This window comes from Pipistrellus kuhlii, unplaced genomic scaffold, assembly GCF_014108245.1.
Source record: "Pipistrellus kuhlii isolate mPipKuh1 unplaced genomic scaffold, mPipKuh1.p scaffold_m20_p_20, whole genome shotgun sequence".
NCBI classification, from domain to species: domain Eukaryota; kingdom Metazoa; phylum Chordata; class Mammalia; order Chiroptera; family Vespertilionidae; genus Pipistrellus; species Pipistrellus kuhlii.
The window spans coordinates 4,338,767-4,361,958 of record NW_023425516.1 but is presented as its reverse complement, the minus strand read 5'-3'; the positions used below and the strand labels follow the sequence as shown (position 1 = coordinate 4,361,958).

Below are 23,192 nucleotides of genomic sequence, written 5' to 3'. Positions count from 1 at the left end.
TGAAATGTTTCAAAGATAAATTGAACTTCAAAAGGCAACTCCTCCAACCGCCGCAGGCTGGCTTGGAGGGGAGAGGCGGGGGAGGGTGCCGGCCTCCGGGGTGACTTTCCCCTTGGAGGGGGTCAACTATGCGCCCTGGAGCTGCCCTCCCCCCGCCCCACACACACACACCCTCGCCTGACCCAGCCGAGCCGGGGAGCGGAGCCGGCCGCTCTGCACGCACCGCTTCGGGCCCGGGCCTGGCCTGGCTGGGGCGCTGGGTCAGCCTGGTCCCATCTGAGACCCCAGGGGCCGCAGGGGGGACCCGCTGACAACTGGGGGGAATTGGGGGGAAGGGGGTCGCCGCCTGGCCAAGCCCGGGCTTGGAGATTCGGAGAGGCTTTTTTGCGCACAGTTTGTGGAGTTCCCAGATCGAGGGGGGGGGAGAGGGAGGCTGAAACGAAAAACGTACGCCGTCCTCCTCCGGCTTCTCTGCGGTCGAATCCGTGTGGGAAACACGGACTTAGGGAGGGGAGCATTCTTTCCCCCATTAAAACCGGAGTCTCCGAAATGGCTCTCCTATCCAGTTCCAATCAGCCCCCTTCCTGTCCCCAGTCCCGCTCCCTAATTTAAAGGAAAAGTGATTTCAGATTGGGGCGGCCGGCTCCCTAGGCGGCGGCGGCGGCGGCGGAGCAAGGGACTTTTGTTTTTAGCTTGGCAGCTTGAGTGACATCTCCTTCGGGTTCGGTGGGGGCGGTCTTAGTTACTTAAAGGCGAAGGGGAGAGGGGAGAGAGGGGGGCAGGAGAGGAAGCTCCGAGGTCCCTAAGAGAAAGCGAGGAAGGAACCAGGCCCAAAGAAGTCATTTCAATAAAAATTTATTGAAATTTCAAGACGTTTTTCAAGGGGGGGGGGGGATTACAGAAAACCAAAGAACTCGATTATAACACAAAATATACCTTCATGAGATTTTTTCTCTTTAAACCATCTCAGCACCCGACTTTTGAACTGTGAATCCCTCTCTCTAGAGGCACCAATGCAAAAACACCATCGATATCGAAGACAGTAGTCCATGCCACTTGCTTTGGACGATACCAGACACCAGCACATACAGGTACAGGAGGAAAATTAGGAAGTCAAGCCACAGCATCTGCAGCCCCCACCCTGGGGTCCCCCTCTCCCCCCAAGCAACCTCAGAACCACAAGGTGGGGTGTTACATTTTTAAGGAATTGAAGGTGGAATTGGGAAGTGGTTTTTACCACCACCTCCCAAATTCTGGGAAAAACAGGCAATTACCACTTTTTCTCACACTTGGACATTTTTTAAGATTTTTTTTTTTGCTTTTTTTTTTTTTTTTTTTGCGGACAACTGTTTTGAAAAGTGTGTTGGTGCAGAAAGTGATTTTTCCTAGTTTCAAAAGCAATCCTGTGTGACCTTGAAATAAAAACCGACTACAGGAGTAATCCACACAGACCTGGACAGCTGGGGATCCTATTTACAGAGCTATGTACAGTGTCAATAAATTAAAGTTTAATTTTCCGAGCATTCATATTCCATCTATTTACAGGAGTTATCAAATAATTACATAAATACTTTTGCTAATAGTCTCGCTTCTTCTTTATTATTTTTTTTAAACCTTGTTATTGCATATACACAGGAAAAGAGAAAGAACCGCCAGAGTGAGTGACAGGCAGGAATCCTGCTACGGAGAGCTTAGATAAAATAAACTCTTTTTTTTTTTCTTTGTGTGCCTTCCCCACCCCTTCCCCTTTAAATCGGCCGCCAACAAGATAGAGTCGGGGGGGAAGGGGTGTGGGGCCGTGTTCTTTCCCCTCTAAAAAGCAAGCATTTCAAAAGGAAAAACCACAAGTACATCTGTGGGAGCATGCAAGAAGAGACCTACAGTGGCTCTTAAAAACATCACAATATCAAAAAGGACACAAATTACCTTAAAAGAGAGGCTAAACCAGGCGGGCAGAGGGGCGCCCCACCCCCACCCCGAAACAACGCTGCTTAGTCATGGATCGAGAACCGATGGGCACGTCGCTAAAAAGTTTTCATCTTCCACAAACAGAATCCTGTTCATGTAGTAAGTAACTCATCTGCCCCCCCCAGTAGATACATAGATATATTTTTTAAATTTTATTTGTTTCTGTTTCCACTGGACACGGTGAAGGAAAAAAATATATATAGATATATAAATCTGCACTGGGAGAGACACGTTTCAACACCCCCCCTCTCCAATCCCCCCACCGCGTGGGCATGGCGACACCTTTTCCTTCCCAGGCCCCCAGACCAGCCTCCTGGAGGTGCTCTGGGCAGACCAGCCTGAACTCACCACCCCTCCCCCCCCCCAAAGGCTCCGTGCCACAGTCAGACGTTTCTGAGCCCCCAGACCCTGCGCCAGGTCTCCCGGATTACATACGGGGCTTGTTTCTAGCACATTCTCTCCGGGGGGGGGGGGGGGGGGGGGAGAGTCTGGCAGGCACCCTGTCCCAAGCAGGGCCACCGCACCAAGTTCTGGGGGGGGGGGGGAGCTCACCCCACCACCCTCCCTCGCGCCCCGGGGTGTCGGGTTCACCCCACAAAGTGCACTGCAGCCGGGACCGGCCTGGAATGAAGAGCCGGCGCCGCCGCGGAGGGGCCTAGGGGGACGCGCTGCGGGACCTGTCGGGCTTGGCCTCCAGGCCGCTGACCAGCCGCTGGATGCTCTGCAGTTCGCTGGTGGCCGCCTCCTTCTCCGGCCCGAGTTTGGGTGACAGGGACACGGAGCTGGAGGAGAGCGTGGAGGAGCGGCTGTTGAGTTCCGAGCCCGAGTCCACGGCCACGGAGGCCGGGCTGGCGGCCAGCGCGGAGGCGGCGGCGGCGGCGGCGGCGGCCTTGGCGTCCAGGGGCCCCGCGGCCATGGGCGGCAGCGCGGTGGCCAGCAGGCCGCTGCCGTCGGGGACCGGCACGGGGATGGAGTAGGGGCTGTAGCGCAGCCGCGGGCGCATGGTGTTGAGGTTGAGGAAGGGGTGGCGGTGCACGGAGCTGGAGGCCGCGGCGGAGGAGGCGGCGGCCGCGGCGGCCATGTACGTGTAGGGGTAAGGGAACAGGCTTCCGAAGGGCGACATGGCCAGGCCCTGGGGAGGGAAGAGAAACGCGGGCAGCGAGTCAGCGAGGAGGGGCTGCAGCCAGCCTGGGGGCTGCGTCCCCAGCGCCTGGGGACCCCTCGATGGAGCGGGCCAGCCCCGGCTCTCTAATAGGATTTGGGGGGGGGGGGGAGATGGAGAAGGGGGGAGGCCTCTTAGACCTATTTCTCTAGCTCTACACCCTAGCTGTGTCACCTAAGTGGAGTTCCTTCCCTCCGAGTGCCTCCGCTTTCTCATATTAAAAAACAACAACAGGGAAACATTAAATAATTCATTTACTATCGGGAACTTTGTGGGCATGCAATGAGCTAATGCCTTCAATATGCTCCTCGGGGTGCCCCGCCAATAGGACGGATACACATGCTCGGGGTTAGTTGTTGCACCTGTCAAATAGGGCTGGGGTCAGTCTACCCCCCCTGCCCCCCCCCCCATGGTGGCTGAGTATGAACCAGAGGGCATGCCATATCCGGCATAATTATTTCTCATTCTCGGTCCCCTCCGGGAACCCTTCCACTCCAACCCTGGACGTTTCAAAACAAAACAACACACACCAGAAAACAAACTAACTTAACAGGGAAGGTCTCGAGCACAAGAAAACTGGGGAGGGGAGGAGCAGGAGGGGGGCCCCGTGTTTGCTACAAACAGAGAGAGGAGAAGTCGCCCAGCCTGATAGGCTGGTGTGACAGGCAGAGAAACCGAGGCAGGCCCCAGGGCACAGGAACTGGCGAGCTAGCGAGGGGCAGAAGCAGGGTGTAAACCCAGGGACCTGGCCTGGGCCATTTCTGTGCCCCCACCCCCTTGAGGTGCCATCTGTGCCCTCAGGTCCCTCGTGGCCTGCTCTGCAGGAGGGGCCCGCGGAGGAGATGGCAGGAATCGAGAAAGGCCAGGAACCAGCCCCTTTTTTCCCCCTCTGTCCCTTCCTCCCCTCCTCCCCGCGGAGAGGGCGGCCAGCCCTGCCTCTTGGCTCCGGGAAGGGAGACGAATGTGCTCAGACAAAACACAAGGCCGGGGCGTGCAGAGCGCCTCCCAGAACCTTTCCACCAGTTCGGAGCGTTTCCAAGCGGCCGGGCCTGCCTTCCCCGGGCCACCCCGTGCCCCGGGCACAGCTGTCTGCGCCACACGGAGGCTGCCAGGCTGCCCCTCAGCCCCGCCATTTCCCACGTGTGCCCACCCCGTTAACCCTTTGGGGAACAGGCTGGCCCGCTTGGGACGGGAGCAGGGGGAAAGCTTCCAACGGGAGGAGAGGCTGAGGGGAGAGGGGAGGGAGGGAGGGCTTCCGTTCCCATCCCCGGGGAGTCCCTTCCGCTCCCCAGGCCTCGGCCTCTCCCTCCTCTCATTCCTCCTCTGACTGCAGCGCCGAAGAAGCTAAAATCACAGGCGCTGGGGAAGGCCCCGCAGTCGGGGGGGGGGGGGGGGGGGGGGGGGGGCTGGGGTAGAGCCTGCCTCCACCACTCACCCGCTGTGTGACCTCGGATAAGTTCCTCAGCCTCTCTGGGCCTCGGCTCTACAGCGGAGGTGATCACCGTACGTCAGCAGTCAGAACAGATCACGTACTCAGGAGAGTCCCTGGCGCTAATTAAGTGCTGTGTGCAGTTCCTATTACCACCTGCCTACCTACTCTGCCAGAAACATCCCTTCCTTTAGGAAAAAATTAGTATTTTTTTTGGGGGGGGGGGCAGTGTAAGCTGTTGATGCATCTAGGAGATACACCTTGCACCCAGCAATTACTCTCCTTTGAAGCTGCTAGACCAGGGGGCCTGGGCAGGGGCGGGGAGGAGGCGGGAGGAGGGAGCCTACATACCTGCGAGGCCAGGACGTGCTGCTGGAGGTGGAAGGGCAGGGTGGCCGCCGACGCCCCCGACAGTCCCTGCGCCGCGGCGGCCGAGGCCATGGCGGTGGAGTCCAGGCCGGACACGCCGGTGGAGGCGCCGGACACGGAGGCCAGCAGGGGCCCCATGCCCGCGGCCATGCTGGAGAAGGCGCCCCCCATGGCGAACTGGCCGGGGTGCAGGAAGAGCGGGTGCCCGTTGAAGAACTGCTGGCCGGCCAGGCCGGGGGCGAAGCCGAGGCCCGGCAGGGGGCCCTGGGCCAGGTGCGCGGCGGCGGCCGCGTCCGTCTGCACCGTGAGCGGCGCGAAGGCGGCCTCCTTGGCCGGCAGCGCCCGCGCCTCCTCGGCCTTGGCCGTGGCGGGGCCCTCGCGGCCGGGGCTCCGGCGCTCCTCGGCGCCCAGGCCGCGGGTGCTGGACGAGATGGTGGCCGGGCTGTGGCGCGAGTCGGGCGAGGCCTTGTCCAGCCGCCCGCCGTCCCGGGCCCGGCCGCCGGGCTCGGCCGCCGCGAAGAGGTGCGCCTTGCCCGCGGGGCTGCCCTTGTCGCGGCCCGGCTCCTCCGACGTGGTGGTGGAGATCTTGGCGGCGTCGCAGGCCTCCGGGCCGTGCTCCTCTTTGCTCTCGGCCTCGGCGTCGCTCTCGCCCTCGCTGGGACACAGATCTGCCAAAGGAGGTGGGGGGGGGCGCGAGAGCGTGGGACCCCCTGCCTTACGTCTGGACACGCCAGGCGGGGCCCGTGGAAGCCAGCTCCCCGTTAGGACACCTGGCTGGCCTGCTCACGAGCTGGGTAACACCCGGCAAGCCCCTTAACCTCCCTCCTGCCTCAGTTTTCTCATCTGCAAAATGGGAGTGGTGACACTCCATGACTTCGAGTGGGAAGATTCAATAAGCCGATAATGCAGATGGACCACCAGGCCCTCCCCCCATAGACACCTCTCTCAAATGGTAATGGGTTTGATTTTTTTTTAATTTTATTTATTTTATTTTTTACAGGCAGGGATTGAGCTCCCAGGGCTAGTCAGCCTACCTGGACTTGCCTTTCAATTGCAAATTTCCTTTTCTTAAAATAAAAAGGGACTCACGGTGGGAACACCTCCTAGCCACCATCTGGGTCTTTGTTTGGGGACTGATCAGGGCCTCCCACAAATTAGTGAATTCTTTGGGGAGGGTTTGTGTGGAGAGAACCCTGACATCGGGTTGGTGGGGGCAGCAACGAACTCCCACACACACCCAGGGGAGCCTGCAACAGGTACCGGGCGGCCCCCCGCCCTGCCCCTATCCCCCCCCCTCCCCCCGCGACAATCCCAGAGCTCCTTCTGCTTTCACCACACCCTCGGTGGGTGTCCTACCAGAAAAAAAAAAAAAGGCAAAGGGATCTTATGTTTAAAGCTTAAATGGATTGAGGGACATAAAGGACTCCCATTTGATGAAACGGAAAAACAGGTCTCTTCCCGTTGCCAGAGCGTGTGTGTGTGTCTTTCCAGATAAATAGTTCTTTGCTCTTTAAACACAGGAAACGGACTGGGGATTTGAACCATCTTGTCCCCTCCGGACCCCTCCCCTCCCTCCGGGACGCAGACCCCCCAGAGGTCCTGCCCCTCACAGGTTGGGGCTCCACCTCCAGGGTGTGTTCTGGGTCCCTTTTCCCTTTCCAGGTGGCCGAGAATCCTGGCCTCCCTCCCCCACCCACCCCAGCCCAACACCCTTGACTTCGGAGTTCAAAGATGGCAGAGAGTCAGTAGTTGTTTGGAGACAAGGGTGGGTTGGGAGCAGGGTGTGTGTGTGTGTGTGTGTGTGTGTTTCAGGCTTGTTTTCTAAGCTGCCCCCACCAAGAGGGAATATACAGACACCACCCTCCTCCTCTCAGCCAAACTGAGATTTGCGGGAAGGGGTTCTTCCACCCCTTATACCAGCTCAGGAAGGAGGGCACACCTGGCACCCTTCGCAGCGCTGGCTCCTGGGTAGGGACTTCTAGAAAGGTCTGCAGGTTTTGAGGGGCCAGCTCCCTGGTGGGTGCCCCAGCCCCCAACTCTCCCAGGCCTCCACCCACGGCCTGGAGTCCCGAAGCCACCCCAGGTGCCCAGGCCGGCTTACCTTTGAGGTTGGAGGTGCCCACGGTGGAGACGGCCGGGGAGGAGGACTGGGCGAAGCAGCTGAAGGCCGCCTGCTCGCTGGAGGACTCGTCCGAGGTGCCGGCGTCCTTTTTGTGCCGGTCCTCATACACCCTCATGGACTGGAGGGTGAGCTGTTTTCTGCGGAAGCCCACGTTCCGCGTGAGAACAGAATGTCCATCCCCGCGTCTTCCCCTCTCCCCGGAGGGGCACACCTCACCCTGGCACTCACTCTGCCCCCTGCCTGCCTCGGGGACAGCCACAGGGACCCACACACTGTTCTGGACCCTCTCCCTGGCCGGAGACGGTGGCCCAGGGCTGTGGGGTGTGACTTGGTTCGTGCAGGCTTAAGGTGCATGCCCTCAAGATCAGGGTTTCCTTGGGGAAAGGGCCGGGGTGTGGGCTGTGATTTGGTTTAAAAACAAAAAGCCGACCCACTCCCCACCGGTGGCTAAGACGGGAGGAAGTGGCTATTTCACGCTGCACTTATCTGGGATCCGCTCCTACGAATTGGATTGGGGGGAGAAAAAACCTGCTTAGGCGCTAGAAATCACTTCTTATCGCCTGCTCCTCCCTCAGGCGGTAGGTTAAAAATTTGGGTTAATTTTCTGGATTTTAGAAATTCCTTGAGTGCGGGTGGGGGAGGGGAGAGCTCCTTTCACAGACTCTGGGGCTGCCTGCTGGATGCAAAATGATCCCTGTACCCACAAAGGAGGGGGCTCCCCCAGATTGCTCCGGGGGCCTCGGTTCTGTCTGCTGGTATTTGCAAGAATTCCAAAGCATTTTTGTGGATGGCTGAGTTCTTTCCTGGGACCTGTCCAAGGGTAACTCCAATGGATCAGGAATTAATGGCATCCGTGTATAACTGATTACCCCTGTCCCTCTTCTCCCGAGAGAACCTCGGTGTGGCCTAATGTCCTTTAAGGTGACGAGTAGGTGGTGGAAGCAATCGTGGACAGACTTCAGCCAGCACGTGGCAGGGGGCAGTTCATGACCACCTTCCCCTCTCTCCCCTAAGAGGGCCTGCTGCACCCCACCGCTGAGACTTGGGACCTGGCGAAGTGATTCTTCCAAATGACCCGAGAAAGAAGTAATTGCCCCAGCTCACCTTTTCTCTCTCCTGCCATTCCCCGTGTCCCGGAATCCTTTTGCGAAAGGGTTGTTGTCTATTTTTAACTGGGTTATCTAGAAGAGGACACACAAGCAAGAAAGACACGTTGGCCTGGTTTTCTAGAATGTTCTGAGTGTTTCCCCTCCACTTAGCAGTTCGCTAGAAGTCCGGCTGCCCACAGGAGAGGTCACTGGGATGTGCGAGGTTAAAGAGCAAGGGTGAGGGGTTACAGGCAGATGTGTGGAGGGCGCCCTCCCCCCCTACCCCCGTAAAATCCCGGGGACTCTCCCATTGGGGCCAAACCAGGACCCCAAGCTGCAATGACCCCGCCTGGGAAGTGCCTCCTTCTTTAATCTGACAGCTTGGGCTTAGAAATGAAAAAGTTGTCAGAATTGTCAAAAGGGAAGACAACCTGTAGATGTGAAAGGTATGCTTTCATTTTGCATTTTTTTTTAATACCGTGCAATTAATCATCAGATACGCTGTGGCACATTGCTTAGCCCCACACACCACACACACCACACACACACTCACACACACACACACACCATACACTCCAGCCTTTTTCTGTGAATCTAATACGATGATTTATGGGGTCTGGCTACCCTGATGCCAGAGTGGGCTTGATGGTTTGTTCCTGGATGGGGTGGGTGCCCGAGGAGGAGTTATAATATGGACAACTGCAGATCTAAAAGGACGGGGTGACCCATGGAAACATTTGTTTTCATTTACATGCTTCTGCCACGGCCATTAGGCAGGGAAGGCCCTGGTCCCTTTGTCTGACCAAAAAATGGCTACAATTGATTGTTACAGTAACAAGGTCAGGCTCCCGGGCTCTGGGGCGAGAGGGAGCGTGCACTCTGTGGGCTGAGGGGAAATGCTTCCAAATCCCTTCCCTTTGGGGGATAATAATGGGCCTAGAGGTCCCTGGAGGAGGCAAAGGGCCCCCTGGCTGGATCCTCGTCCTTGGGATAAATGTGGGTGCGCTTAGATTTGCAGGGACAGGAGGCCGCGATACCTCAGTCCCCAGACTGAGGCTCCACATGGGAACAGCCGGCCCCAGAGGAACCCGCTGGAGTGACAGCAAATTCAAAACGCAGGGTGTTGTCCCCTGAGCGGCCCTCTCCCTGGGACCAGGGTCCAGAAGCTGAAGAGCAAGGGTTCCCAACGCCCCCCTCTCCTCTCTCCAATCACTGCCTGCTAAAAGCGTCTCTGTGCTCCGTGCCCATGACCTTCAGGCCACCATCACTGTGCATACCAGGTGCTGCCCGCCGCGGTTCCATTTGGGGACACTCCTAATCCCCGGCCTCGGGCCCGGGAGGGGGGGGGAACCAAACTTCCAGCGAAGTGGTGGCTTTGGTCACCTCCTCTCAACAGCTTCAGACAACTCAATTAGTATGACCCTGTGATCACAGTAAGTTTTTCCAAACACACACACACACACACACACACACACACACACGCACGCACAGACACGACACGCCATAAAAAACACAGCAGCATGGAAGGTAATAGAAACCAGACCGGCTCCTCGCGGGTTTCTGGCTAAGAAAAGAGAAGCGGCTTCCATGGGGTTCTCCTCCCAGGATCCCCCATGGCCTCTGCCTCAAACCCTGAGCGGGTTCCTCTGGGAGCCTGGTTTCTGGAGCCTTCCTCCTGAAGGGGAAGAGGATAAACCTCGGGACAAACAGGGGAAAGCCCTGGGGTCAAGGGTGGGGGTGGGGCGGGGCGGGTGGCACCAGACCCGGGTCCCTGGGAGCTGCTCCCAGACACAGAGTTACTTTGGCATGTTTTCTGGTCCCTCCGCCTTGAATCCTAGCTGGTCAAGTGGTTGTTCTGCTGTTCTTTTTTTCTTTTCTTTTCCTTCTGCCTCTGCAGTGTTTCGGTTCCCTTTTCCCACTCCCCAAAGCTCCACGGACAGTCCGATGGTAAAAGAAAATGCAGGACCCCCATCCCAATGCTCGCCCGCCCCCAAAGCAGCTGAAAGGGCAGGATTGGGCTCACCTTTAGGGCCCCCCAAAAGCGCCTTTGATTACCTTGTCGTTCTGGTACGCTGTCACAGCGATGAATTCGGTTTCGGGGAACAAGTAGGTCCGAAAGGTACTATACGGGAGTTTCAGGATGTCATTGGCTCTCACGATATGAAATCGGGGCTGGTATTTGTGCATGGAGTTGAGGATGGTCTGCAGGGGCAGGCGGAGGAGAGAGACACAGCGAAAAGGGGGGGGCTGAGCAGGACAGACGGGACCCTCGGACCCCTGCCAGACTACCAGCTACCCCACCGGAGGGCACCGCGCCTGAGCCCCCCTCCAGGGGCACTTGTCACTCCACCAACGCGACCTTCTGGAGAATCCAAATTGCTCCTCAGCTTTCCACCGGGTCCCCCCCACCCTCACCATCTCAGGTTCAATCGGAACCTTGAACCCTAGCCTACCTGAGTACCAAAACTATAATTCCCCTGCCACGTTGCGTGATCGCTTGGGAAGGCCAAAGTCTTAAAAGACAGAAAAAAAAAACATGTATTTTAATTTGTAAAAATGATTCAGTCCTTTAAGCGTTCGCTAATTGACGAGCCCAATCCACTTAGAGCTCAGGGCGCCGGACTCCGCGGAGGCATATTTATGCTCTAATCAAATCAAGGGCCTCCAATGCAATTCCTGCCGCTCGGAAGAAAATTTCTGCGCCCTCCGCGCCTTCCGGGGCCTAATCTTCCTGCTTATTGCTCGCTTATCGCTGTTTATTTTTGTGGAAATGTTGGGGAGGGTAGGGGCCCTGGGCGAAAGGTCCTTTGCTTGACTTTTATAACAAGCCATCCACCTCTTCTGGACGTTTCTGAAGTACGCTCCCACCAAATATATAAATATACTCCCAACACACACACACACACACACACACCACACACACATAATTTTGATTCTGGAGGTCCGTCTCAATTCTAGTAAAACCTGATTCTCACCCAAGCCCAATGCTTTTCGAGTAAAAGAAGAAGAAGGAAGAAAAAAAAAAAAGTCTTTCCCCATATGCAACTTTCACACTCTTCCCAAGAAATACGATGGCTGATTTCAAAAGAGAAGGAGGAGGAGGATCTGAAAACCCTGATGCACACACATCGCTTTTTAAAATACCTAGTTTCTAACGATTGGCTTTGAACTTCCATTTTCCCAAGCCCTACAAGTGCCCCAGAAAGCAGGAGCCCTGCTTTCAGAGAGGCTGGGCCTTCCCTTCTCGAAAAGAAACACACTCTGCTGCGGACCCAACACGTTCCCTACCTTCCGCCCCAGAGCGGGCGAGAGAAGCCTGAGCGGAAACTCACGATTTTTACCAGGCCGGGGGGCGTGGGGGGAACCCTGCCTGCGCTAGAGCAGAGAAAGAGAACCTTTTTTTTTTTTTTTTTAGGGAGAGGATCGAGGAAACTTACAAATCCGTGCTTGTCCGAAATGTTGTTGGTGAGTTTCAGTTTGTGGAAAGTGACCACTTTGGACATCCACTGCTCCCCGGTGGCGGGACTGTCCGGGTGGATGTACATTCTCTTTGGCATCTCGGGGTCAGCCTTACCCGCCACCATCCACCGGGAATTGTGGAATTTGTATCGACAGTCATCGGCAGCGATAATGTCCATCAACAAAATGTACTTGGCTTTCTTATCCAGCCCAGAACACCTTACTTTAAAGGGGGGAAACATTCGCCTGCAATAGGAGAGGGGTGGGGAGAGAAAGGGAAATGAAGTCACTAGGACGCTCGGGTTGGATTCTCTATGTACCCTGAAATATGGAAATCAAATTTAAAATTGCACGGGGACAAGGTTACGTTTCAGAGCGGAGCGGCTGCTTGCTGCAGCAGCAGGAGTATCCAACAGGGTTTCATTTATCTTTAAAATGTCTCGAGACTTCAAAACAAGTTGAGGGGTAGCATTCCACTTCTCTACATGGTCTCCTCTTTTCTTTACATGTTTTCCTGTCCGTGTGCATGCATAGGTTCTTGCCTCTGCCTCTTCCCTGCCTAGAGCTACACCGCACCCGGGGTAGGGTTTTAGAAGTGCAGCCAGTGGAAGCCCCGGGTCCCCCCCACCCCCTTGCTTGTCCGGGAGAAAAGGCTCCCCCGATCAAGGAAATGAACCTCCAGTTTCTTCCGAGCAGCAATCCCGCTGCTGGCGAAAAATGAAACTGGACTTGGGCACCTTCTGAAGCCGAATTTTGTGGCTTAGGGTGCAACTCCCCGGCCTTACAACCAGCCCGCCTGAGCTCACCCCATTCCCCCATTGGCACAGGCCGGTCCCAAACGGCCAGCCTGGGCCACCGACCGCCGCCTGCTCCCCAGAAGTGCTGGGGTTCAGAAGGACTGGGGTTCTAGCCTCACGACTTAGAAGGAAGCACTTCTCTGGGGAAACTGGCTACACATCTCCTGGGGTTCAGGCGTTTTGTCCCCAACTTTGGCCTCCTATAACTTGGACAGTCAGAAAGCTGAAGGCACCGTGAACGGGTGTATTTTATCTCTACTCTTTCACCTGGATGCCTCGATCGACTTCAAGGCCATAAAAAGAAGAAAATCAGCGATTTTCAGGCAAGGACCTCTGTGTAAAATTAGGGTTGAGAATATGTGCACACAAAACAGAAGCATGTGTCTAGATCTTCCCAGTGGCTCCTGGAGTCTGCAAACATAACCTCGAGGATCCCCGAATCGCCCGCTGAACTCTCCCTTGGATCAGGGACACGTGAAGCGGCGTAGACAAACCAACCCAGCGACTCCTCTCTGACCCGCAGCCGCCGGCTCAGGCCCCCTCAGGCCCCGGAGGCCGGTCTGGCGGACAGAAAGCGCCGGGAGAAGCTGGTGTCAGGCCTCTTGCTCGCACACAAAAGAAAGGGGCTTTTAAGTTTTTCTCTCTGAGCTCAAAATGAGGCAGACAAAAACCCACAACATCAACAAGGCCAGCGGGAGGTTCCAGAAAGGTTTGAACAGGGAGACTGATGCAGAGAAGTCTGGGCTCTACCTAAAACTCTATCCAGCCCGGAGCCCAGGCTGCAGAGTTAGGCAGGGAACGCCAGCGCCCGCTGACACCCAGGTAGGCTGAGATCGCCTGCCACGGGCCAGGCCCGGGCGCCTGTGCACAGCTCCAGGGGCACCCAAGTTTTCCTGCAAAGCCACCAGGACTGACAAACCCGCTGATCCGGGAGGACAGAGAGAGAGAGAGAGAGAGAGGGAGGAAAGACCCTCCAAGAGTTTGTGGAGGGTTCCTCTCTGCCCGCTTACCTTCCCGACTTGGTAATGACCATCTCGGTGCCCCGCTTGTGGAACTGATCCCAAAGTTCTTTGGCCTCGAGGTGCACCTTGGGGTCGTCCTCCACCTCCTCCTCGGGCTCCATGGTCTTCAGAGGCCTCAGATGCGCCTGGGGCCCCAGGGACGAGAAAGGGATGCCGGTCTCGGCCGCCCCCACCAGCTGATCCATGATCGGCTTGGCCAGGGCACCGGGCAGCGAGAGCGCGGCGGCGCCGTTGGGAGGCAGCGTCAGCGCGGGGAAGAAGGGCGGCTGGTGCCCCAGCACCGCGCTCATGGCGAAGTCCGGCGCCCGGTGAGGTAGGAACGGATGGTAGGCCATGCTTGTCCCAGGGATGACCGGATCTCTCATGGAGAGGTCCCTCCACTCCGGGCGGGGCGCTGGGCTTCGGCGGGGACAAGTCCGCAGCTGCTGTTTTTGTTTGGATTAACAGCAGCACATAGTTTATAAAAAAAGAAATTAGGCAAAAAAAAAGCAAACAAAATCACAACAAAAGCGCCTCGCAGGGAGGGTGTTCAGCGTCTCAGTGTCTTTGGGGGAGGAGAATGCAGCTTTTAAAGGGGGCGAGGCGAGCGATCGGGAGACATGGTCGAGGGGTGCCTGTCCTGGCGTCGGGCGCGTTGAAAAAGCCGCCCCTGCGAACCGGTTCCGGGGGCGCCCGAGCCCCGCTGGCTGCTCGGCTCCAACCGGACCCTCAGCCCCGGGTCCCGGGAGCCGCGCGCCCCAGCCCCCAGGTCTTTGTTGCAAACGCGAACGGTCCTCCTCCTCCTCGGAGCCTTTTTTTTTTTTTGTCTTTTCTTCTCCTTCTTCGCCCCCCGCCCTCCTCTCTCTTCCCCTTTCCTCCTCCTCCTTCTCCTTCTCCTCGCAGGAGGCGCCGGACTCCCGGCTGGAACCGCCGGAGGCGGCGAGACAGCGGAAAAAGTCTCTCTCCTTAAAAAAAAAAAAAATCTCTGATTGAAGAAACCCTCTCCGAGCAGCGCTATCAAAACTTGAAACTGCACACGGGCTTCCGTCCGCCGCCGCCTCCTCCTCCTCCTCCGCCTTCCTCCGCTCCGAGCCTCCTCCGGAGGGTGTCCGGGTTTCAATCCGAATCCGGCCGCGCTCCTCTGCGCCCGCGCCTGCCCGCCTTCCGTGTCCTAAAACCGTGAGCGAATTCGCTTCCTAAATCTGCGTCCAGACGCGCACGGGGTTAGGGAGTCAGGAGAGGGAGAGGTGGGGGGGGGGGGGGGGGGGGCGAGGAGAAAGGAGGGAGAGATCGAAAGAGAGAGAGACAGAGAGAGAGGCACGGACGGAGCGGGAAAGGGAGAAGAGGAGAGGGAGGGAGCGAGCCGGGCCGGCCAGAGCTGCTCGCCACCCTCCGCCGCCTCTAGAATTCCCGGGGCGTCTGCTCGGCGGCTCTAGAAGGTCGGGCTGTGCTCGGGGCCGCGGGGAGCCGGGGGCCTCTTGATTGGCTCTTTGACGCTTTCGGACCAATTGTGTGGCCGCATAGGCGTGGTTTTCACAGGTCGAGTGCTGGGAGGGAGAGGGCCGAGTTATAAAAAGAAGGTGTCGGAAACGGCAACGTCGCTGCTGCTGCCGCATCGGTACTACGGCCCGTCCCGCGGATATGTCAACATGATCGGGGCGGGGGGCGGGGGGCGGGCGCCGCCGGGGAGCGCGCGCCCCGGGCCGCCTCTAGGTGGCTGATCCAGAGATCGCCGCCGCCGCCGCCGCCCCAGAGCTGCTCGCTCTCGCCTGTTCTCGCTCAGCCCCAAGTCTGAAATGCCTCAGTCCTCCAGCCCGGGGATCCAGGGAGGAAGGAGGCCGGGCCCGGGAGGAAGGGGGGGAGGAGGGAGCAGGGAGCGAGCCGCGACGGGAAGGCGGAGAGGACGCCGGGCGCCGGGCAGGGGCGCTCGCCTCTCGCGCGCGCGCTCGGCTCGCCTCTCCGCCTTCCCGGCGCGGCTGTTTCTCTCTCTCTCCCGCTGACCCTCTGAGACTAACCGGCCCCAGGCGAACCGGGAGGCCGGCGGAGCCCTCCTGCGAGCTGCCGGTTCGGCCGCTGGGCGCCACCAAAGCCTGCTGCAGCCGCCGCAGGGAGGCGAGCGCCCCGGACCCCAGGCTGGCGCGCTCTCCGGCCCCACGTGGAGCCAAGCGCCGCCCGGCCGCCGCGCCAAGGGCTCCCGAGCTCGGGTGTCTCGGTGCCGGTCTCCCCCTGCATCTGGGATCGGAGACTCACGGGCGCTCGGATGCAGCCGGATCTCGGCACAGGCGCGTGCGGGGGCTCCCTTCTGCACCGTACCTACCCTGCCCGAACCCGGGTGCGGCGACCCACACGCCCCGGGCACCTCTATACGCGGGCACGCGCCAGCGCCCCGGGACCGAGCCCCCCGCGGAAAACACGCACACGCAAACACGTACACAGCCCCCGCCCCGCGAGGCGCCTGGGGTGTTTTATTTTTGTGTGTGTGTGTGTGTGAATTGCATGCAGCAGCCCTTCCAGATTCGGCCTTCGGTCTGGGTTCGGGCTCCTCGGGTTCCATCTGAACGCGTGTGTGAGTGAGGGTGGAGGGGAGACTGGAGATCGGGGCCCGGGGAGCGCGGCGCCGGGCCGGCCAGGTTTGGGGCCTGGCGGCGGCCAGCGCGCAGCGGAGCCGGGGGTCAGGGGCGGGCGGGCGGGGGAGGGGCGCCGGCCCGTATCTCCCCCAGGCATCGCCCTGATCTCCGGGTGCCTCCGTTTTCCTCGCCAGGAGTCAGGGGTGAATTTGTAAAACAAACCGTGAAACGCCCCCACCCCAGAGGCGGCTGGAGAATGGTTCCAGGTCAGGGCCGGTGGGGGCGTGCGGGGGAGGAAGGCAACCCACCGACCTTAAATGTCCAACTTGTCACCGAATTGACAACTGTGACCAACTGTGACCGCAGGCCCTGGCCGGGCAGAGGATTCCCTAAACCACATTCCCCGCGTCTGAGGGGGCCGTGAGTTGCCCCCCACTTCCACTTCCCTGCTTGGAGGGAGACTTGTTTTAAGGAACAGAGAAAGGGCTGGTTTCCGGGCCTTAGGGGGTCAGACATGTGCGTGTTTCTGAGTGGACACCACCGTACTCTTTCTGCCCTGTGCACCCCCCTCACCCTCCATCTCCAGACTCCCAAGTGGGGAGCAAGGGGAGGGGGAAACGCACTTCCTTTGTGGCCAGGCAGGCGGCATGGGGGCTGGAGCCTTTCCAGCCTGGCATTCTTGATGCACATGGTTAAGAGTGCTTGGTACCAGCCTGGAGAGTCCCCTCAAGTTTCAGGGAGAATGGAGTGGCCGGTCTGCAGGCTCAGTCTGGCCCGCCATCTCATCACCCCTTCCTTTTCCTTTCCATCTGCCTTTCTCCGGCAGATCTGGAGAACAGAAGAGGCAGCGGGCCCAGGGTGGTGACTGGCCATGACCCCTCCGGCGTCCCTAGCCGCTAGGCCGCCCCGCTGCCTGCACTAACCACTGAGTCACTGCAGGCTTTGTGATCCTACCCCCGCCGTATGGCTCGCCACCAGAGGGAGGGGGGCAGCTTCCCAGCACATTCAGGAGGCGCCCCAAACCCCCGAGAACGGGTTTTGCCTGCACCCGCGCTCCGAGTAGGAAAAAAAGGTAATCCTGCAGCAGCAGTGTGACTGTGAGGTGCAGAGGCGGGGAGGGGGAGACATCCCCTGGGTCCTCGGAGACAGTCCCGCTTCCCCTCTGCTTCAGACCGACAGGGAGGGGAGCTCCCTGATTTCACTTGTAAATATCTCGACTTGCCTTTGGCCCCAGCGCGGACCTCACGTCACTTCTGCCCCTCAGGGCCCCTCCCCCGATGGCCTGCTTTTGCCCAGAGCTCTAACTTAACACGGGGGTCACCCCCATCGCCTGACCCCCTTCCCCCCACCCTACTCTAGCTGGCGTGAAGGGGGTTGGGGGGGGAGATGAGGAAGAAAGTTGGTGGGGTTCAGAATCGGAAAAAAACGTCAACATCTCGTTAATGGTCTGCAAACTTCCGCCAATTATGACTGACCTCCCAGACTCGCCCCGGGAGGCTCGTATTCTGCGGGGAGGCCTGGGCGGCTGGGGGATCAAAAGCGGGAAGGTGCGAACTCCTCTTTGTCTCCCGGGGCCGCCGCGCCCCCCTCCCGGTGGGTGATAAACCCGCTCTGGCGCCGGCCGCGCGCTGCTGATTAATTTGCAAACAAACAAAAGCGGCCTGGTGGCCGCCGCACTCGCCCGCCCGCCCGCCCGGCCGAGTGCAGCGGGGCCAGAGGCCGGAGGACCGGCCGGTGCCAGGCCTGGCCGCCAGGGGAACCCACCGGCTGGCGCCCCGCAGCCGGGGCGTGGGCTCCAGGCGCGGGCCCTACACGGTCCTCCCCCCCACCCCTCCTTTCCCTCTCTTTCCCTCTATCTTCTCTCTCTCCCCGCCTCCTTGCTCCACAAAGACACACGGGCAATGGGGATGGAGGCAGCCCTCCGCAGAGTCTGCGAAGTGGTGCCTTTTAGGGCAGGAGACGGGGTGGGGCTGGGGGCAAGTGTGGGTCCTCTGGGAGCGGCTGGTGTCCTCCAAATGCTCCCCCGCCTTTTGCAAGAAGGATCTCCACTTCCTCGTAGGCCCGATTGTCAGCGATAACAGTAACCCCTGCCTCTCTGCTCATGCCCTCGGCGTGTGAGGCGCAGGCAGAGTGTGGAGGGCAGATGCTGACATGGGGGAGAGGCAGAAGCCTCAGGACAGACGTGGTCTGCTCACACCCGTGCCACCAACGCCACTGCCCGCCACCCAGGCCTCAGAGGCGGCAGCGAGGCTGGCCTTGCCCCCACCAGGCCGGGGCCGCGCCTGCCTGCCGGGTCCCCCCTGCCCCCGCCGCCTCCGACTGCAGAGGGGACAGGCCGACCCTTTGGTGACCGAGGGGTGTTTATCTTGAAGTTTACCAAAAAGGGGGGGCAAGGGAGGTGGAAGGGGTGGGGGTGGGCGGGGTCGTTTACTTTGGCACGTTTGCTGTAAATATTCCCTTCGGCGTGTGTGAGGTCTGGCGCGGGAGGATGACACGCTGGTTCCCTCTTAAGCGTCCAGCCCTGTCCGCCGGGCCGCTCCTCCCAGCCACCCCTCCCCCCTAGGGGGAGGGCAAGCCCCAGCGGGAGCTCAGTGGGCCGGAGGGCGCCCAAGTGGCTGCAGGGCTGGAGGCCTGATTGCAAAGGTGCCTGCAGGGCTGGTCACTACACAAACTTTTACCGAGAAGGGCCTTTCTGGTTGCTGGCCGGGCTGGGGAGACGCCGAGCGCCTGGGACTCTGGCTCTTAGGATAGGGGGATACCCGTGGAAACTGACCAGGGCTCCCTCCATTCTCCTGGGCGCTCCATTTCCCACTGGGGGGCCCAATTTTCTCTCACCCAGGATCCCAGGGAAGCAGCCCTGTGGGGGAGCAGCCAGCACCTCCTCCCCACACAAGCAATGCTGTGCTCCCCCAAACTACAACTTTCCCACATGCGGTTCTCAATCCTTCTGTGCTTGTCCTTCACCCCCACCCCCACCCCCACCCCAGCTGGCTCAAGAGCTTAGCTCCTTCCAACTCCGGAGGCTCAGGGATCAGGGTCTTTGAACAAGGGTCAGCTTCCTTGTCTTTCCTCCACCCAGAGCCTCCTGGTTGGACCAGACAGGGTGCCCACCTTTTGTTTCTCTCTCTCTCCCTCTCCCTCTCCCCCTCTCCCCTCTCCCCTCTTCCCTCTCTCCCTCCCCTCTCTCCCTCTCCTCTGTCCCCGTCTCTCTGTTCACCTCCTTTCTGGATCTTGTGGCTGTACATCTGTGACCTTCCTTCCTCTTCCACTTTCTCTTCTCTCCCTCCCCCCATCTTGTTCTTGTTTCCATGTCTCCTTGTCTGCCTCTGTCCCTCCAGCTTTTAACTCTCCTCTTCCCCCTCCCATTTTCCCTTCACTCTCTTTTCTAGTCTTCCTCGCTCTCCTCTCCCTTGCTCTTTCCTTTGGCGTCCTTGTCCCCTCCTGCCTTTCTGTGTTTCTCAATGGCCCCGTCGTCCCCCGTCTCACCCTCCCTCATCTTTTCCAGTTACCGTGACAGGCTGGAGATGCCTCTTCACTGGGGTTTGGGCAAACACCTTCCTTCCGCTGACGCCCTTGGCCAGCCCGATAAGGTGTCCTGACAGACAGTCTCGGGCCGGGCCCCGGGCCCCTTTGTCTAGGTTGTAAGTGTCACCTTCTCCATTTGGTGTCCCCAAAGCCACCCTTTCCCCCAGAGCTGGCTCTCACCTCAGTCCCTGTGTTCTGATCTCCCCCCCCACCCCCACCCCTCTCTCTCCCTCTTCTTCCAAAGGCAAGAGTTGAGAGGGAGGGAGGGCATGTTGGGGCCTTGCTCCTACCCTCCTCCTTGCCCCAGCAGCACAGGGCTTTCCTGTAAGACACTCCCCTGCCCCCCTGACAGTCCTCTCAATTATTGATCCCGCGTGGGAGCCAGCCCGGGGAGGCGGTATTTTGAATGCAGAGGCTCCCTGAGGCGCCAGTTTGGGTTCTGCTGTTTCTGGAGCACCCTTCCTCATCCACTTAATCCACGCTTATCAATCCTCCTTTACATATAAACAGGCCTTTGGCAGAGGCAGAATGAAAAGATCACACCCTCCGCATTCTTTTTTTTTATTATTATTTTTTATTGCATTGTAAAGGGTTTATTTTCGAGTTCGGAGGGGGGCGGAGGCCGGGCTCAGTAGCCGCAGGGCGGGGTGGGCTCAGGGGGGCCCCGCCAGCTGCACCAGCCTAGGCAGGAGGGCCCTAGGCCCTGTCCAGCTGCGTCCCGCCCTCCAGGCACTCGGGCTCCACCATGCAGCTCTGTTCACCGCAGCAGAGGCCTTCGGCTGCGCAGCGCATCTCGCCATCCTCCCCGCAGGGCATGTGGCCGGACTGGCAGGGCGCGGGCAGGTTGACCTCATCCAGGCAGCGCTGCGTCTCGGGCGTGTCCATCAAGCAGCCCAGCTCGTCCCCGCAGCAGATGCTGGGCCCAAAGCAGCGCCCCTTGTCCTCGGGGCCGCAGGTCATGCACTGTCCCATCTCCACGTAGTCGAACGTGGCCCTCTTGCCGCCCCGCGGGCAGTTCTGGAAGTAGCAGGCAGAGGTGACGGCCAGCAGGCCGAGGAGGCAGGCGGGCAGCAGGGCATTGGGCATCCTGGCGCAGGTGGCACAGCGTGGGGTGCTCTGGGCAGGCTGTGCCATCTGCCTCCGTGCTGCCTATTTATGGCTGCAGGTGCTTCCTCCAAGGTGACGTGGCCGCCACCCCCTCCCCGTGGCTCCCCAGGAGCCTACGGCCGGTCCCCAGCCGGCAGCGGCGATTCAGGCCCTGGGGACGCACATGGGCCGTGCTATGCGGGGTGGGGGGTGGGGGCGCCTCCTGACTGTCACCGGCGTGGGGTGGCCACGGGGAGGCGGGAGCTGCTGTGGCTGTGATTGCAGCGCTCGGGGCTCGGAAGAGGGACACGTGAGAGTCACTTGGGTCCTGTCTCCAAGCTTTGTCGGGTGCATGGGCCCTATCCCCCATCTGTCTCCTGAGGAGGGGTGAGGGGGACTCACGGGCTCCTGGAGGGCCCAGGATGGCGGGGAGAGGCCGAGGGCCTGCAGGACCCCTTTTGAGGGCTGACCAGTGAGGGGACAGGTGGCAGACCAGCTCGCACTGCAGGCGGCCTGGAGGGGGCTGTGCTGGAGCACTGAGAAAGGAGCCTCTGCCTGCAGCCTGTGGGGCAAGCAGCCCCGACGGGAAGGGGGCAGGAAGCAGGGGCCGTTCCCACAGGGCGGGTGGGCAGGCTCCGGGGAATTCGGGGTGCTCCCACCCTGTGCACACACCCAGAGCCAGGCCCAGGGCTGGCAGAGACAGGGGGGGGGGGGCCTTGGGGCAGCTTCTTGGCATGTCCCCACCTCTCCCCCCCAGCAGGAACATGGGGGTTGGGAACCCAGTGAGGTTCGGCCCATGGAACCTGGCAGCCAGCCTGCCCCGATGCCCATCCCACCGGGATGCTAGTTCCCAGGGACCAGGGCAGGTGCCATCTCAAGACTGGGCTGAGGAGGGCGAGGGCGTCAGGGCTGTGGGTGAAGGAAGGGAGCAGTCACAGCCAGAGAGGCCCAGCCTGAGAAAGGAGCCCGGGCTGACGGGTTGAAGAGACTCAGCCTCCCTCCACCCAGGGCACCAGGGTCTCCCTGTGGCCCCAGCTCCTCCAGCCCCCGGGGCTCATGAAAGGTAGGTGCTAATAAGAATAAAACCCTCCGCATTATTCTTATTAGCACCTACCTTTCATCAAAGCCGCTGGGCCCGAGAAAGGGCAAACGGTACACGGCTAGTGATTTAGATAAATTGGGAGGGAAGCGGGCGGGCGGGCAGGGTGGAGGGAGTGTGTGTGTGTCTGGCGGGAGTGCCTTCTCCATCTGCGGAGGGTTTTTTTCCCCTCTTTCTCTCCCGCTCAGGAAAAGGATCTAATTGTGGTTTCCTAATTCCCAACCCGTCTGCATCTTCAATGCTCTCTTTGTGTGCTTTACCCAGTCCCTTAAAAAAAAAAAAAAAAAGATGATGCCATGGACGTTTCCCAGTCCGGCCGCCGAACTGAATTCCCGAGGAAGAGGCCGGGAATTTTCCCTCTCATCTTATCTGACCCAGAATCAGCGGGGACACAGGCCAGAGCTGACTGGGGGGGGCCCAGGCCCTTCTGACCGCCCAGTACCTTTCTTTATTCCTCATCTTTCAGTGGAGACAGGGAAGGGTGTCCGTGGACCCTTTGCCATGTGTCCCAGGACTTTCGCGTGTGGGACTGAGGGGACAGAATACTTTTCAAGGCTATTCTGTCCCTTCTCCAACTGCAGACTGGGCGGGGAGGGGGTATCTTTCTTGGGTGGTTTGCAGCTTTTGCTTTTCCCATTATCCCTGGTGTTGGGAGGTGCCAGGGGCGTGGGGGCACCCGGGGTCCTGCCCTGTGAGAGCAGCCGGGACAGAGGGCAGGGGCAGAGCTCTGTAACGGAGAGGGCATGACCAATTCAATGGCCGCTACCGTCAGGGAGGATGACAGGGCAGAGACACATCGGCTCGTCCAAATCTGCTGAACTAACTGTCCCCCCGCAGCCACAGACACGTTCTCTGCATTCGAGCACCGTATCCATTACTATTTCCCGTACTGGGTTTCAATTAAAGACGCTGCGAGGGCAGGGAGGGGAGGCCGGAGACAAATGAGGAGCAGGGGGCACACAAGTGGTGTGTGTTTTTCCTCTTGCGTCTTTCCAGTTCCTCTTGCTCCTCCCTGTCAGCCATCCAGTCCGCCTGCATTCCCAAAGGTAGTGTTTTCGTGTCTCCGGGACCCAGCAGGGCGAGCAGATAACACTCTTGGGGAGTCTTTCATCTCCCCAGAAACCCCCAGAGAGGAGGCTAGTGATGGCGGTAGAAAGTGTGTGAGTGGGGGGGAGCGGGGGATTGGGGAGGGGCTTACCCGCTTACCCCATGTGTAGGCTTTCCGGGATTGGAGGGGTGCTAGCATGGAAAGTTCCAGGTTATTTTGGAAACTGATAAAAATCCCTTCTCCCTTGCATGGAAGATAACCTTTTGTGGTCTGGGACACAGGTGGTGGTGGTTGGGGGAGGAGGAGTGTGTGGGGAGAGAGAGAGATTGAGATTGAGATTGAGATTTCACCCGTCTCTCTGGCTGCCTGGCCAGGATTTGGGGGTTCTGAATTCTGGATCCTGACTCCAGATCTGGCTTGCCCTGAGCAGCTGCCCCAGGCCCAGGCCAACTTTCTGGCCTAATGCAGGGCT

General features: G+C 59.5%; 2 protein-coding genes across 4 annotated transcripts; both read right to left on the bottom strand.

Moving 5' to 3' along the window:
- Positions 1-953: 953 nt before the first annotated feature.
- On the bottom strand, positions 954-15,007 carry TBX3 (T-box transcription factor 3). Of its 3 annotated transcripts, XM_036449252.2 has the most exons (8): positions 13,405-15,007; positions 11,576-11,843; positions 10,592-10,651; positions 10,194-10,340; positions 8,155-8,231; positions 7,030-7,187; positions 4,911-5,596; positions 954-3,100 (listed from the first exon to the last, which is right to left on the bottom strand). In XM_036449252.2, the coding sequence occupies exons 1-8, from the start codon at positions 13,779-13,781 to the stop codon at positions 2,624-2,626; spliced, it is 2,250 nt and encodes a 749-aa protein (XP_036305145.1). In that variant the 5' UTR covers positions 13,782-15,007; the 3' UTR covers positions 954-2,623. The 3 variants fall into 3 exon arrangements, with proteins under 3 accessions (XP_036305145.1, XP_036305146.1, XP_045441363.1); XM_036449253.2 differs by lacking the exon at positions 10,592-10,651 and having other exon boundaries at positions 13,405-15,002; XM_045585407.1 differs by lacking the exons at positions 10,194-10,340; positions 10,592-10,651.
- A 5,176-nt stretch (positions 15,008-20,183) lies between these two features.
- Positions 20,184-20,744, bottom strand: LOC118725667 (vasopressin-neurophysin 2-like). The gene has a single exon (XM_036449695.2). The coding sequence runs from the start codon at positions 20,619-20,621 to the stop codon at positions 20,184-20,186; it is 438 nt and encodes a 145-aa protein (XP_036305588.1). The 5' UTR covers positions 20,622-20,744.
- Between the last annotated feature and the right edge of the window lie 2,448 nt (positions 20,745-23,192).